This window comes from Bombus vancouverensis, chromosome 12, assembly GCF_051014615.1.
Source record: "Bombus vancouverensis nearcticus chromosome 12, iyBomVanc1_principal, whole genome shotgun sequence".
NCBI classification, from domain to species: Eukaryota; Metazoa; Arthropoda; class Insecta; order Hymenoptera; family Apidae; genus Bombus; species Bombus vancouverensis.
This window is the reverse complement of record NC_134922.1, coordinates 9,774,315-9,788,902: the sequence shown is the minus strand read 5'-3', so window position 1 is coordinate 9,788,902 and position 14,588 is coordinate 9,774,315. Positions and strand designations below refer to the sequence as shown.

Below are 14,588 nucleotides of genomic sequence, written 5' to 3'. Positions count from 1 at the left end.
GTTCCTCTGGTAAGAGGCCAATTAACACATCTAATCTCGAGAGGCGACGTTCTCAACTAATCCCAAGACAAAATCGGCGGTCTTCCCGTTATCTTGGACCATTGCCGGCGTTAGTTATCCATTGTCTCCGGCTTAAAGGAAACGGTAGCTAGATCTTAAATCTAAATTGCACCTGTTTGTCACTGTCCGCTGCCCTCCCCCCTCCACGACAAACGTATCGCCCTGACTACAATTAACACTTCGCCACACAAAATCCACTTGATCAAAAACAGCGAAATTTGGTGAAAAGGAAACGCCGTGGAAGACGAACGATCGAAAGGAAATTATCGCTCAATCATGTTAAAATACCACGTTCAAGTAACCGTGTAGAGAGTCTAAATGAAAATAACATGGAGAATCAACGTAATGGAGATTCTGTAATATTCTGATCAACTTATCGATTGACAAAGTGGTCTGTCAGGGCTGATCGACGTCGAGAGAGAAAAATTCAAACGATACGTAGGAATTAGGATGTTTGAAATCGGGACCGCTAATGCGTTAATCCGCCGTTTCGCCGGGAAAAAGTCTGTCCAGGATGAAAAAAGTTGGAATTGATCACGGTCTGCCGTGGCGAATGCGATGGCTGACTAAGCCGCGAGTTATGCCCGGTTCTACACATTTACGTACCGCTATCTATTTATCGAACTTGTCGAGCACGCCCAGTTTCCTCTCTCCTTCTCTTTCTATCTCTCTCCAGACCACGCTACTACTCGCCTCACGTCGATCGTATCTTTGCCGGATTTTTCACATAATCACTCGAGTCTAGCAATCAGTTTCGACAGCGATAATTGATTTCCAACTACCGACCAAACGTTCGCAAACATCGACAGGTACGAGGAAACTCAGGTGGATAGAAAATATGTAAGACTTCTTTAATTCTTGTTTAATTCTTTCAAGTATTATTCGTCTCGCGAGATTCTTATTGTTTGAAATGATATTCGTTCCACGATAATGTTAGAATTTATGTGAAACATATCAAGAACACAACGATGGATACGCAAACGAAGGATACTTGTTCCGCAGGTGCAAAAGTATTTGAAATTATCATACGAATAAAGAGTATACAGTTATCGAGGGTTTTAAACTCAGACTCGATTAAGTGTTTTCTAAGAATAACTGCGTCGAGTGAAAAAAACGTAAAAAAGTAGAAAATGAGAGAGAATAAGCGTACGCAGTCGTAAATAGTTAAGAATCATAGCTAAGAAACGTCCGAATATAATTCTCATTGAGCAAGAAAGCCTCTTTTCATACGAAAAACCCCTGAGTATAATTGTGATAATGATTATACTAAATAGTACAAAAGGAACAAAGAAGGACTCTCCCGAAACTTCACCTCGCCATAATGTTACAACTAAATTAAAGTAAAGTTAGTACACTGAAAAATATACGAACTGGATAAATAATTGTGTAAATCGAAAACAGGAAGCATCGCATTTCGGCTTCCTCGCAGACCTTGTAGCCTGTTGGACCCTTCGAACGATCCTGAAGGGTCTTGTTCGGATGCTTCCATGCGAGGAATGAGATACCAAAAATAACAGACAGAGATGGTCTTACGGTTTGTCTTATTGGCGAAACAATTGCGTCACTTACGAAGGAAATTCTCGTTAATTGCGTTAAAATTTCACGGTTAAAGGAAGCCGATACGAAAAAGTGACAATGCCAATCAAAGAACTGACTGAGCACGCGATTCAAGGATCTTTTCTCTTGATTATTTTTCCACGCTTTTTCCCATGTAGAACGTGCTCGAGCAACGTGGGAAATTTCCTCGCGAGAAAAGGTCGCGGATAGCTCGATTCGGATCACACTTTACAGACTCGGAGAACAGCCAAAGATATTAGACGGGTATTTCTCTTTAGCTTGGGTAATTCGAGTTTAAGGGGTGGAACCACCCTTTGAGGTTCAGTTGCTTGGAAGCTAACTCGGAGAGGGTTACAGACAGGAGAAAGATTTGTTTAGCAAAAATTGTATGATTTCTCTAACGCGTTAGAAGAAGTTGGAGTCAAGAAACGATTTTCAATGCGAGTTAGCTCGTAGCGCTTTTCTAAATGATGTCTCATGAACGTTAGCGTAAATGTATCTTTGTGTGGTGTCCCTAAAAATCGAATGAATTTTTGAAAAAGGAAATTCCTTCAAATATATTCGATTAACGAGCGTTTCTTTCGAATTATCCTACCTTCAAGGTGAGAAGTGCCCCAGGAAATATGCCAAGCGCCGCAAGACTCTGACTGTGATCGGTCAATTCGTGTTCGCCCAACATCAAATGTTGATCGTAGGGACCAGCACCGCAAATTTGCATCGTCTGAAAAGAAACGCAAAAATGTATGGCTGCATACGATAAAATAATTTTCGAAAGTTAAATACTTACTATGGCGTGGTATATTCCCATCTATCGCGAGAAAACATATAAAGTTCGCGTGGCAGTGGCGAGTTAACGTAAAAATACTCTCAACGTGACCCATGGGAAATGATTGGCGAAGGCAACAAATTCCAAGAACGTAGAAAATTCCAGCGGCTTGTGCACCTCCTTCTCCGCGCATCGAACTCCAAAGCGGACCGCGAGAAGGGAAAAGAAACCGAAGGAAAGGACCGCGTCTCGAACTCGGAATCGCGGAGCATGCGTCCGGGTAATTGCTTAATTTGTGGAAGCCGCGTTCGAGAAGCGGTTTCGCGTTTACCCTCCGTTCAACTTCTCGAGGAAGGAACGAGGACCAACTTCCCCAGTGCCGGGGTAAACGTGCAGGTTTCTGTTTTACGAGCGAGTAACCGGCCAGAGCAGCAACAGCCACGAAGAGCAAAGAGGAGGAAGACCGAAGCGAAGTGAACGATTTAGAAAAGAATTATACTTTGACTGTATTTACGTCGAGCGAAACTTTTCATCTTTTAAATACGATGGAAGTTAGACGAAGGGAGGAAAAAGCTACGAGAGCAATTTGAAAAATTGATAGCCCAATGAAAAGATGTAATTTTGGAATTCGAAGCAAACAATACAAAAAAGAATTACTCTCGGGGCTAAAGCTGAATGGCGTTCTGCCATTGATGGTTTTAGATGGAGTGTCGGAAGGACGGTTTCTTGTAGGACTTAGAAATCTCTGTGGGCTGATTGAGTTGACGGTGACGCGGCACAAACGTCTCCTGTGAAATTGATTTTAAATTCCAAAAATTAGTTCCGTTACACCCACATTCGATAAATCTTCGATCCACAGCTTTTATTCTAGAAAACATACATCCTGTATCTTCGAGCGGACGTTCCTGAAACAAAATTTCTTCGGAAAAATGTTGGTCGAAGAACAATCTTCGAACATCGAACTGTAGATCTTGTAGAGGATTCTCGTAAGCCCTAATTTGAGACCTGAAAACCTTGACAAAGAACTCCATCGAGAAGTTGAAGTGACGAAAGTTACGAGATAATACCAGCGTTTACCGTGGGGAAACGAGGAAATGAAAAAAATAAGCAGAGGCAAGAGGAGAAATGATTGGTTGGGTCAAGAAACCGATGCTTCCTCGTTAAGGTCTTCTCTGGGCACGAGAGGTGCTCGACCAAACCGATAAATAGAGATCAGTTTAACAAGGTTGCGAAGTAGAAAGGGAAGAAGCTGAAAGATTGCCCTATGTTCCGACCAGTCTTTTACCTTTCCTTCCTATATTTGGAATAAAACGAATAATATTTTGGAACACAATAAAATTAACAAAAAAAGAACAGTATCCTTGCGTACGCGCCAACACAATACAATACAGTTTGAAGAGGCTTTTTCAAGAAACTTTTTCTTCTCAGCTTCAAACAATATCGACTCTTCTATTTCCGCAGTTAAAAGAATAAAAAACACTAATCCCTGCATGTGCGCGAACCTGATACAATTTCTCAACAAAGTCTTCATTTTCTTTTGCCGGACGATATCGATTTTCCTCGCTTTATAATTACCAAAAATAAAAAAGGCCGATCCTTTCTCAGTCCCAAAAGAAACCACAAAAGATCCGAAGCAAGAATAGTGACACAGAATGTGGATAGAAAGTAATATTTACAGGTGGCAATCGGCGTTACGACGATTACGTAAAACGATCGACGACCGAGGCGCACCGGCTATTGTCCCGATTTGCTTGCTTGCTCGCGACTTGTCCGCATCCGACCATGAAATTCGTGCATTTTTGCCAACCGATAAAAACACCAACAACTGTCGTTTCTGTCAAACGCGGCTCGATCCACCAACAACCGGCACCCTTTAGTCCGCCTCTGATACTTTCCAACCGGTATCGTCTAATCTTCGACTGTTCGACGATCCATCGATCAGCCTGGATCCTCCGCTAGCTGGAAAATGACCTAGGCACGATCCCCTCGAACAGACACGAGAGATACGCCGGCTTAAATTTAAGAGTTTTACTACTGGCAGGCTGCGGCAATTATTGCGGTAAAACTGAGACGAGCTACGTTTTGTCCTTTTTGCCGACGTGGTTTTTTGCGGGAAACCCGTGGAGAAAAATTCGTTAACCCGTTGGTGAATAGTAGAGAGACTGCTACTCAGGGTAGATTGCTCCTCTTGTTCATCCTTGTGGTCGTAATAAAACATAAGTGCCTGCCAGAAGTTTCCGGCCAAACTGTAATTTTAATACATCTTTTTAGATATTCCTTCTTGCGGATGGTTTTCAACGAGATAATAGAAGTCGTGACTTTTATCTCCGAAGATACGAGCCCTGTTTCTTTATCCGGACCATGTGATAACATTGTATTTTGACTGGCAAAATTTTCGAATGCAACATTTTACAAGTCACGAGCTACAAGTATTAATAAATACGTTCGCGCAGCAGCGGCGAGTACGATAATAAAACAAGTGAGATTTGAAAAATTCCGAGTTATCCATCGAAGAAGAATTACGCGACCGTAAAAGAAAAATCCACAATTTATAACGCGCGATTCCTCCATCTACCAATATCATCGGTTTAAGGAATTATTGTACAGAACTCTTATTTTAATATTCCATTCCCTTGACTTTGAATGTTCCAAGAAATAGATCTAAATTCATGGCGAAAAGTTCCTTCAAATCCACCGGTTGCAATCAGCCTTTCAAAGCTCTCGATGCGAGCTTTCGCATGACTAAATTACGCGAAAACACGTGACAAGAGCAAGGAAGAGACACGCAGAGAAAGAGAGAGGAAAAGATAGAATTGAACAGCCACCGGAATGGAAGGGCCAGAGTGGAGCGAAGTGGAGTGAAGTGGAGTGGAGAAGTCGAGAAGGCCTGTTATTAGCGCGAGGTTTATGCTCTTTCGGGTTTTTGCCGGTGGCCTCGGAGAAGGAGAAGGAGATGGCCACAGCCTCGCAATATAAATACGCTTAATAGTTTAAGCACACTGCCGGAGCTCGGGCATATGCTAACCAGCCATAACTACGGCTTTACTACTTTCGTCCACTGAACGAACCAACGAACAACCTGCTTACAGGGTGTCCGATTTTAGGAGGGTTTCTCTTTCCTCTTCGCTGTTACCTCGTCGGAAACGGTCAGCCCTCGTAAAACGGCTGCGAGCAATTTTCATTCAATTATCCCGCGATCACTGTCATTCACAGCAACTACGATCGATCGCCGGCAACGCGTTAAAATTCAGCAAATTATGTTTGTTTAGTTGGTGAAATGCCGACGGGAAGAATCTCTATTATCGTGGAATTCGTTTGCTTCTTTGTTCGATCGAACGGACGAGGATTTTTTAAGCATAGAAACATGGTAGTCACGTTATACGCCGTTTATAAAGCAGCATTTTTGATATTCAGTGGACCACGTAACTAATCGTCTACTATCAAATTTGGTATTCATAATTGACACTTACAATATGGAATCTTTTATTCATATGGTTTTTGATAATAGAAACACACGATGATACAAAGTCATTTTTATCAAAAATACTTCTCTCGTATAATCATCAAAGAATACACGCTTACCATTAGCTTTAGCTCCTTCAACGTAATCTCCGACGATACTTTCAACTCGTGCGATCCTTTCAAGTTCCGCCTAGTTCTCGACGGCCTCGTATTCTCCACCTTTGGTCTCTTGGCCGCCACCTGCGATCGAATTAAAAAATCTATTTGAACATCAGGAAATCGTGCGCGTCATTTTGAACATCTATTCTCGGGCTCGTGACGCCCCGATACCGTTTCGATGCTCGACACGAGCAACGAGAGGCGCAGAAAAATAAAAGAGCGCGCGGACGAGCAGAGAGATGAAGCAGCTGGCCATAAGGTCGTGAAAACGTAATGACGATTATTATCGTGAAATGAATGAGATGGAGCCAATCTCCTTATCGACCGACATCAATCTGAAACGATGGACCGGTTTCAAGACACTCTGGTGACTCGGCACGTCGGCCCATTAACAAAAATCCGTTGTCTCTCCGTCTCCAGTCGAATAATTTACTCTTCCAGCGCTCTCTTCCTCTCTCCTTCGTCCGTCCCTTCGTGATCTTCGTCCGAATTCCAGACGATCGAATCTATGGATTTTTATTCCATCCCTCACCTCGAAATCGTTTTCCAACTTCGTATCCTCGTTATCGTCCACGCACTTTATATAAATCGTCGCCCTGTCGTACTTGAGACTCTCCAGACGTTCTTGCTCCACTCTCACCAGCATACACGCCGCGCACAAACCTGAAACGCAAAGGGAGGAATATGATTAAAGGAATATGGATTTCGTAGGCGGAATTGCAGAAAATTTGTCAGGTGGCTGGGTGTTACGATTTTGGAGTTCCAGACAGGTATCTGGCAAGCTCTGGTGATCTTTGCCTTCGAATAGGAGCAGTAAATCTTACTTGCTTTCTAACCGGTATTTCAAAAGGACTTGGTAATCGATACTCTTGTTACAGCGAAATTGATAGTACAGCGATGTAAGTGGAGTAAGCGTGAAGAGTAAAGTACATTCTTCGCAATACGCAGACGAGTCTTTATTTAGATTCCACGCTGTAGTTGAAAGAAAATAATTGAAAAGGAAGGCAAAACTAACAAAAAATCCTCTTAAACCCACTCGCAGTGAGAAAAAAAACGAAGAAAGCAATCTGCGTAGAATCTACCGCAACACCCTTCCGACACCTTCACGGAATCGATCCCCTTAACTCCACCCCTTTCGCCTAAGAGCGTCAAGTACCGGTGAGGCGGTCACACCACGGCCAATTTCAAGATTCCTTTAACACCCTTTCCGAAGCCACCCTTCGTTAACACCAGCGTGGGTCAGATTACATCGACACCCCCTCGAGCGTCGAAGTTACAAAGTCACAGAGGAACCAGATCAGAGGGGTGGTGAAAGAGGGTGGGAGACACGGTGCGGGTGTGGGCGTTTCGACGACGCTGCCGTGGCTCTCGGTGGCTCTTATCCTCGTGTATAATAGATTGCTTACGGTCGGCGAGATTAATACAGTAATTAATAATATACGGTGACCAGAGCCGCGTAAGAAGCGGCCATTGTTGCTGGCCGGACAGCGCAAAAACCAGGCCGAACAGCTCCTATCCGGCCCGGCTTTCAGGAGCGTTACGTCATGTTCAGACAGTTTTCCGCTAAAGGGGCTGCAGGGTAAACCCCCACGAGGAACGCTCTGACCTCGAATGAATTCGAATGTCCACCACCCTGCGCCGCCACAGCCCTAATTACCACGAGTTCCGTGGCCGTGGTATCGCGCTCGTCCACGTGAACACACTGCAAGAACACCAACCACCCCTCGAACAATGACCCGGCGGCCGACGACCTGTCCCAAACTAGGTGTAGCCTATCTCCAGATTCTTGGACGATCAAGGAACACGTTCTTTCGGAGGAGAGGCGTTTCTTCAGGGACACGAAGCTTGTAAAAAATATTTGTCGTACATTCTTGTTCGCAAGTACATGTCAGAACATCCGTTGGTTTCGTACGAAACGCGGGAATCAATGGAAGTTATCAAGCGAACGACTGATCCATCGTATTCGAAGTTTGTATTCGGGTTACGATCAAATCAGTAACTATTTGCAGGAGTTTAGAAATACCGCAATAATTATGCGTCGGATCTGCATACACGGTTTCCTAGTCCACTGTAAATTCTCGAAATTCATTGGAGAGATCAGAGGCGAGTTAGATGGAAAAGATCTTCGAAGAAGCAAAGGAAACATTCTTTAGAGGAAGGAGAGACGTTTCTCGGGAATTTGAAACGCATGAAAAATTTTGTTCATCGTACGACTCACCTATTATTATATCCTGTAAAAAGGAACAGGCCAAACTTTAACTTGATCGAAGAACCGTGAGTAGTTGTGATGTCCTGTCTGACTGTGAGTTTACAAGGGTCTCGTTATCGCTCGATGAAGATGAAAATACAAGGTATTGAACGAAAAAGAGTTTGAAAGTAAGAGAAATTTCAGTGTAGTTGAGAAAGATGTAACCGATCGATCTTCGAAAGGGGTGATTTTGCAGAACTAGACGACGAGAGGGTTAAAAGACTTGGAAAAGGGGTGTCCCGGGTAGTCGGTGATTCTCAGTCAGCCCTACGCATCCCTGATTAGCTTAGGTTCGTCGTATTTCCGATTAAACTCGATAGCAAACGATCCTATCGTGCACCCTCATGCACCGTTCCGTAATTGGAGGTCCAAGGGTGGACATTTGAATTCATTCGGAGTAGCTGTTCCATCGACCCTCTCCTCCTTTCTGGAAACCACTACGACTTCCTACAAACCGAAATCCACGATTGCACCGCTTGTTACCGGTGTAATTATGATCCTTTTAGTAGCAACTTGAGCGACGATGAACGATTTACTATCGTCACATTGTGCCTGACGCAGAATATTTTATTATTCAATTCGAAAAATGTTGATATACCGTTCGGAAAGTTACTAAGCTGAAATTAAAGCTGGCACTAAACTTTGTTAGAAACATAATCTGTATGTGTCGAATCTTAACTCTATAGTTTGTGTCACGAAAGTGTGACATTATATTAAAAGAAGCTAATCCATAATTGGAATAAAACCTTCAACTGAACACGGTATATTTTTAATTATACGTTTTCTATTTTACCTACCAGCGTGTTTCTTTGCCTAATTAGCGAACCGAGCTGTTTGCTAGTTAATTACTTAAACCGCGTCACATCGGTCGACGGTTAAAAATTTCCTCTGATAGCCAGTGTTCGATAAATTTCGTAAGAAAACGTTGTACTTTGCAATAAAAACGAGAGGAAGCTACTTTACGTGTATGTGAAAATAAACTTCTAAAACCTACCATTTTGTGTCAATAGACAGAAAAATGACCAAAATCGCCTATATTATATCCTAATGTGATCCGTGATCGTTCGAGGGTTAAGCGGACAGCTTAAAACCGTAGAAGAGAAGAATTACCAAGTGGGAAAACAAAAGGAAATGCATCAAAGAGAATGGAAATGGCTGGGAAACCAGAAGAGGAATTCGAAGGATCATTCACGCGTGTCTCGAGCAAACAGCAAGTGAGTTTTATTGGCTAATAATACACAATAGGCTCTACTAGTTGCCAATAGAGCCAAACGCTAGCGTGGCTTTCCTCCTGTATTTCCCTAAAGTGCCATCCGAGGGCAGTCAAACCATAAACGGATAGTTGAGAGGGGACAAAAACTTGGACGGGATCAAGTCTCGAGAAGTTTCATAGGCGACCACCGATTCCTTCGGATTTTATCGCGTGCATGGAAACGGCCCGGGTCGAAATCCCTCGTGGGACGACGAATCGAACTTTTCTTCGAGTTCCCGATGCGATTGGCCGTGTAATTTTCGACAAGACGACGAATAGTTTCTCAGCGAAGAATGAGAAAAATGTTCTTCTGCCCTTTGTTCTTCCTTTCTGTTATACTCTGTCGATCAAAAATTTCAAATTACTCGAGCGTTCGTCATTATGTTTGAGAATTCTAAAGTAAAGCACTTTGAAATACAAGAAGCGAGTGATTCGATACTATCGTATTCGATATTACCGATATTTGATAACTAATTCGTCTGAGTAATTGGTTGGCAAAAATGATTTCTTAAGCCTCGCGTGATCGATCGCTGGATCTAACTTCGGAGAAGATTCCGCTAGTAATCAAAGTAACGATCACGTTGTCACCGATCGATTATTATCGTCGAAATCAATTACACCGTGACGCTGCTACGTTCGAAATTAATTAGGAAATTTCGTAGGGATAGAAAGACGAAAGGGAGTCGCAATCCTCCGGAGAACTATGCACCTGGGTCCGAAAGTTGATCCAAGTAACGCGTCCGAGATATTGCGTCGGTTACAGAATCTCTTAATTCGCCAAGAAGCAACTTGCAAAAACTTGAAAAAGCTATCAGTGAAAGGAAAGACTGCAATTTTAGACTTGACTTAACTTTCTTCGTCCTTTTGCTCAAGAAACTATCATTGCCACGGAGGAAAGAAGAATATAAATTCAGTAACAAATTTCTTTTTTTACCATATCGATCATGCAAAAGATGTTAAGGAAGAGAGGGAAAATAAAATTGGAGCGCAAAGAAGAAAACGACGATCTAAATTCTATTCGTCACGCGACGAGTGGAGAAAAATATAATTTCCTATTTCATGTTCTCTCGTGTGTTTGGCCAAAGATGTTAAAAGGAATCGATTCGAGGCTTTTGACAAACAGTCCTAACTGGTCGTGGCAAATTCGAGTCGACGCATACAAGGTAGAAGCAAAGAAACGCGACGGGGCAGCGCATTAGCAATTTTCATAGAATCCTCGACTAATTAAGGTCGATAAATCAAAAGAACACACGGACAGCCGTGTCGGACGTCCCGCAGGAAGAGCTGCCGTGACACAGAAACGAGGGAGATCGGCTTAATAGTAAGATGGGGAAAGGAGAACCGAGGAGGGGGAAAAAAGAGAAACACACGGGGTAAAAATCGGCGAAAAGAGAAAAAACAGAATTGGGCGGGACGCTTGCAGGAAACTCATACTGCTCCGTGAAATCGGATGATCGACGAGCTTCCAGCCTCGGTTCCAGAAAATCAAATCCCTTCGAAATGTCTTTCTGGGAAACTTATTCTCCGGGCAATCAGAATTTTGAAGAAAAAGCATTCCGCCAGGAGAGTTTCGACGACAGACCTGTACGATCTAATTTGTCTTAACACATTTCGCGTCGGTCACGTAAAAATACGCCTTTTTTATCTTATCACTTAAAACAGCTGGTCACAGAAAAGTATTTCTTTTCTTTTTTCTTTTATCAATTTTGATTTCACATTTTTCTACAGAGTAATTTTCAATCGCGATATTTCTAGAAAATCTCCTTAAAGGGTAACATTAAATCGGCAGAATTTTGCGTGTAATGGATGTACCTTTACTCAATCAACGCGAAATGTGTTAACACGTTCGTATTTCGAGATAAAAATTTCGCGTTCGTACGGTCCGGATAAATGGTATACGTGTCAGCTATCTTCCAATGATTACGATTGAGAATTTACGAATAAGAAGATACAGAAACTTAAGATCGAATGTAAATTACACGCCAAACCAATACAAAACACGATACTTGTAAAACTTCAGTAACAATATCAGTAATACTACTGAAATTTAGATATTAATGACATGAATATATTGTGTGTGTGTCATTAAATTATAATATCCATTCAAATTGTTTCATATATGGTTAAAGGCCAGTAACAGATCGGGATAATAAAACAACAGTGAATCGAGAAACAATTCCAACTAACATCAAGAAAACATCTTATCTATCTATCCCAATGAAAGGTTTTAAGATTAGACCAAAAATGTCCAATATCACCGATACGTAGCAATACTTGTAAATCTTCTACCAATATCAGAGTAACATGATTCGACTAGCACGCGAAATTTCGTAGGTCTTCGATCAAAATCGAAGGCACGTTAAGACACCGAGGACAGGCGGCGCGACATTATATTAAAAGACTGGCACGACTTTCATTCATAACATCGAATTCGTCCAGTGAATGAAAGATTGATGTTTCCCAACCCCTCGACGAGTCACCCTCATCCACCCTCGAATATGCTTCGAGTTCTTCCGCGCTCGGATCACCGGCAGGAAGTAAATAATGATTTTTCCACGTTCCATAAACTGCACGATTTAATCTGTCAATGCTCCTTCACCTTCTTAAACCCGTAGCCGAGGGCGGCGCCGAAATCGCGTTCTGTTTATTCCGCTATCCCTTTCACTGTGGATTAAAACGATGCGCCGCAATAATCATGTTACAAAAGATTGTTTTATAGGCATTTCGAATAATTATTTGTCTATTGGTTGATACGCACTCTTCGTATGGAAATACGACTCATGCGTCGTGACAAAGAACGTAGATTTAAAAAATGTATATTTTCCGTCGTGCTCCACAGTGAAAGAGTGAATTTGATGGAAGCATTCTTGTATCGCATTAAAAAAGCCACTTATGGTAAACTTATACGAGATATACTGCCAGTCATAATTATTAGAAATAAACCTACTTACAATTATTTCAAAACTCCAACAAATTTTACTTCATTTACATTTATTACAGAATTTCACGTTATAAGCGGCAAATATTATACGAATCAATTTATAACAAGATAATGAGAAAATTAAAGCAACGGAGAGCATAGAATTTATATTGATACCGTCAAACGTCTAAATATTTATGGCTGACAGGGTACAAATTTGATCCGCGATCTTACACAGAAATGTACGAAAATCGTACGCGACTGAAGGATTAAATTTGAAACAGCATCTTAATTTTTGCACTTGCGTAAGCGTTTCGCGTAAACGACATAGAAGAAAATTGAATTCTCGTTGTTATAATCAACCAAGAAGGAGAGATCGTTGACTGTACTGTGTTGGGGACGAGAGGAAAGCGGAAAGGATGGATTTTAGAGAATCCAAGGAGCGTGGTTTCGCGTTTTGGGTGGCTCTAACGATGCTCGGCTGCCGAAGAAGGAGAAGATCGTCGCCGTAACGATTTCGCTAACGAACGTCTTCGAGCGCCACAACAAAGTCGAAATATAATCCTCTTACACACCAGAAAGCTGGAAGCTGGCTGCGCGTGTAATCGGGGCTTAAAAGTGGAGCATTACACGCGGTTCCCGGTCCCGCAACCGGGACTACGTGTTTCGAGAAAATCGAAAGGATCTCTGATCCCGCTAATGGATCCCCGATCGACGGGTTAATTAAACGACAAACGTGGTTTTCGCCCGATTTAAGCAGACGTTCCCCAAGAACGCTGTATTTTAACCTCTTCGGCTTTTCCACTCGTAATACGAGCTGTACTTGTACTATTTTTTCGGTATCATAAATATGAATCTTACGCGCGTACACAATTTATACGATTATTAGACACGAACATTATGTTGAAAAAATATTCCCTTTCTTTTCTTCATAATGATTAATTCGCCTACTATATCATATATAGCGAGAAAATGTAAAATATGAAAATACTGTGATTCCAGGGACTCTGACGAGCAATGGCGATCTTTATTTGCCTAATGAGAAACATATGGAACATTTCGATCTACGAGAAAATTCACCGAAAACGTTCAACGTGCGAAAATCTATGCAACGCGCACATGCAAAAATGTATGAAATATTTGAAGCATGGTACACCTACTTCTTACAATATTTAGTACGTGGAACTAAACTTCGTTTAAATTCCATTTGCTTCATTACGTTCGTAAAAGCATAAAATTTCATAAGTATCTACAATCTCTTTACGAATAAAGAAAACAGGTATGCGATGCGTTTAATGTTGCGAATAAAATCGGTAGGAAATTCACGGCATTAAATTAAAGATAAGCCTAGATCCAAAATTTTCTCGTGTAACGCACAATTTTCAGGAAAGAAAGACATACAAAGACAAAAGAGGAGGACAGATTCGAGCGAAGCGATCTGACCGATTAGACTTGTGGATTAACAAAGGCTTCTCGCTGTCAGTGCCGCAGGACACCCCCGTGTCGTTGTCAGTAGCGAAGGGAGGAAGGTTCTAAGTGAGCTTTATCCTCGTTTTATCTTGTTTTCTAACCACCCCTCGAGTCCCATCGCGAGAGGATCGTAGCTAGAGGACGAGCATCGGTCATCTAGGCGCTCCATTTAATCCTACTGGAAAAGAACCCCCGTGGCGTGGAGACAAGTAGGGATATCCTGCAGGATACGAGAAGGAGCAAGACGAAAGGGAGAGAGAAAGAGAGAGGGAGAGAGGTTAAGGCTAGAAACCGGCAGGATGTCGCTAATTCGACCCTTCGAAACTTGACCTGCTCGACTTTCCTAGTCCACTTCCACTTTAATTTACGACATTATTTTCCGCGCCGCGGACTGATGAATCCTTTTAATTGTCCGTGGCTAATGTCGCCATTTATGCGGCCTCCGCCATATAGTACACGGAAGAATCTATTTCCATGTTTCTCTGTTATAAGAAATATCGTTTCGACGCTTTGATGTTCTAATCTTATGGCCGTAAGATATAAAATAGCTATATCTTTTCAAAGAAAAAATAAATAGCAAATGGAGACAGATAGAAGAGGATATTTCTTTTTAAATTCTATGGCACTTCTACCGTATCAACTTCCTCAAACGATAAATGGATCTTCTACTCTCAACTTATCGAATATCCCAATT

General features: G+C 42.0%; 1 protein-coding gene across 3 annotated transcripts in view; it reads right to left on the bottom strand.

The window, feature by feature from the left end:
- LOC117155165 (ubiquitin carboxyl-terminal hydrolase 48) overlaps positions 1–14,588 on the bottom strand; it is a 76,298-nt gene that overhangs the window by 31,204 nt on the left and 30,506 nt on the right. For all 3 annotated transcript variants that reach the window (XM_033330830.2, XM_033330831.2, XM_033330832.2), the window contains 3 exons: positions 6,537–6,667; positions 5,966–6,085; positions 2,213–2,338 (listed from right to left, as the gene is read on the bottom strand). In XM_033330830.2, coding sequence (XP_033186721.1) covers positions 2,213–2,338; positions 5,966–6,085; positions 6,537–6,667 — 377 coding nt within the window. The remainder of the gene's footprint in view (positions 1–2,212; positions 2,339–5,965; positions 6,086–6,536; positions 6,668–14,588) is intronic.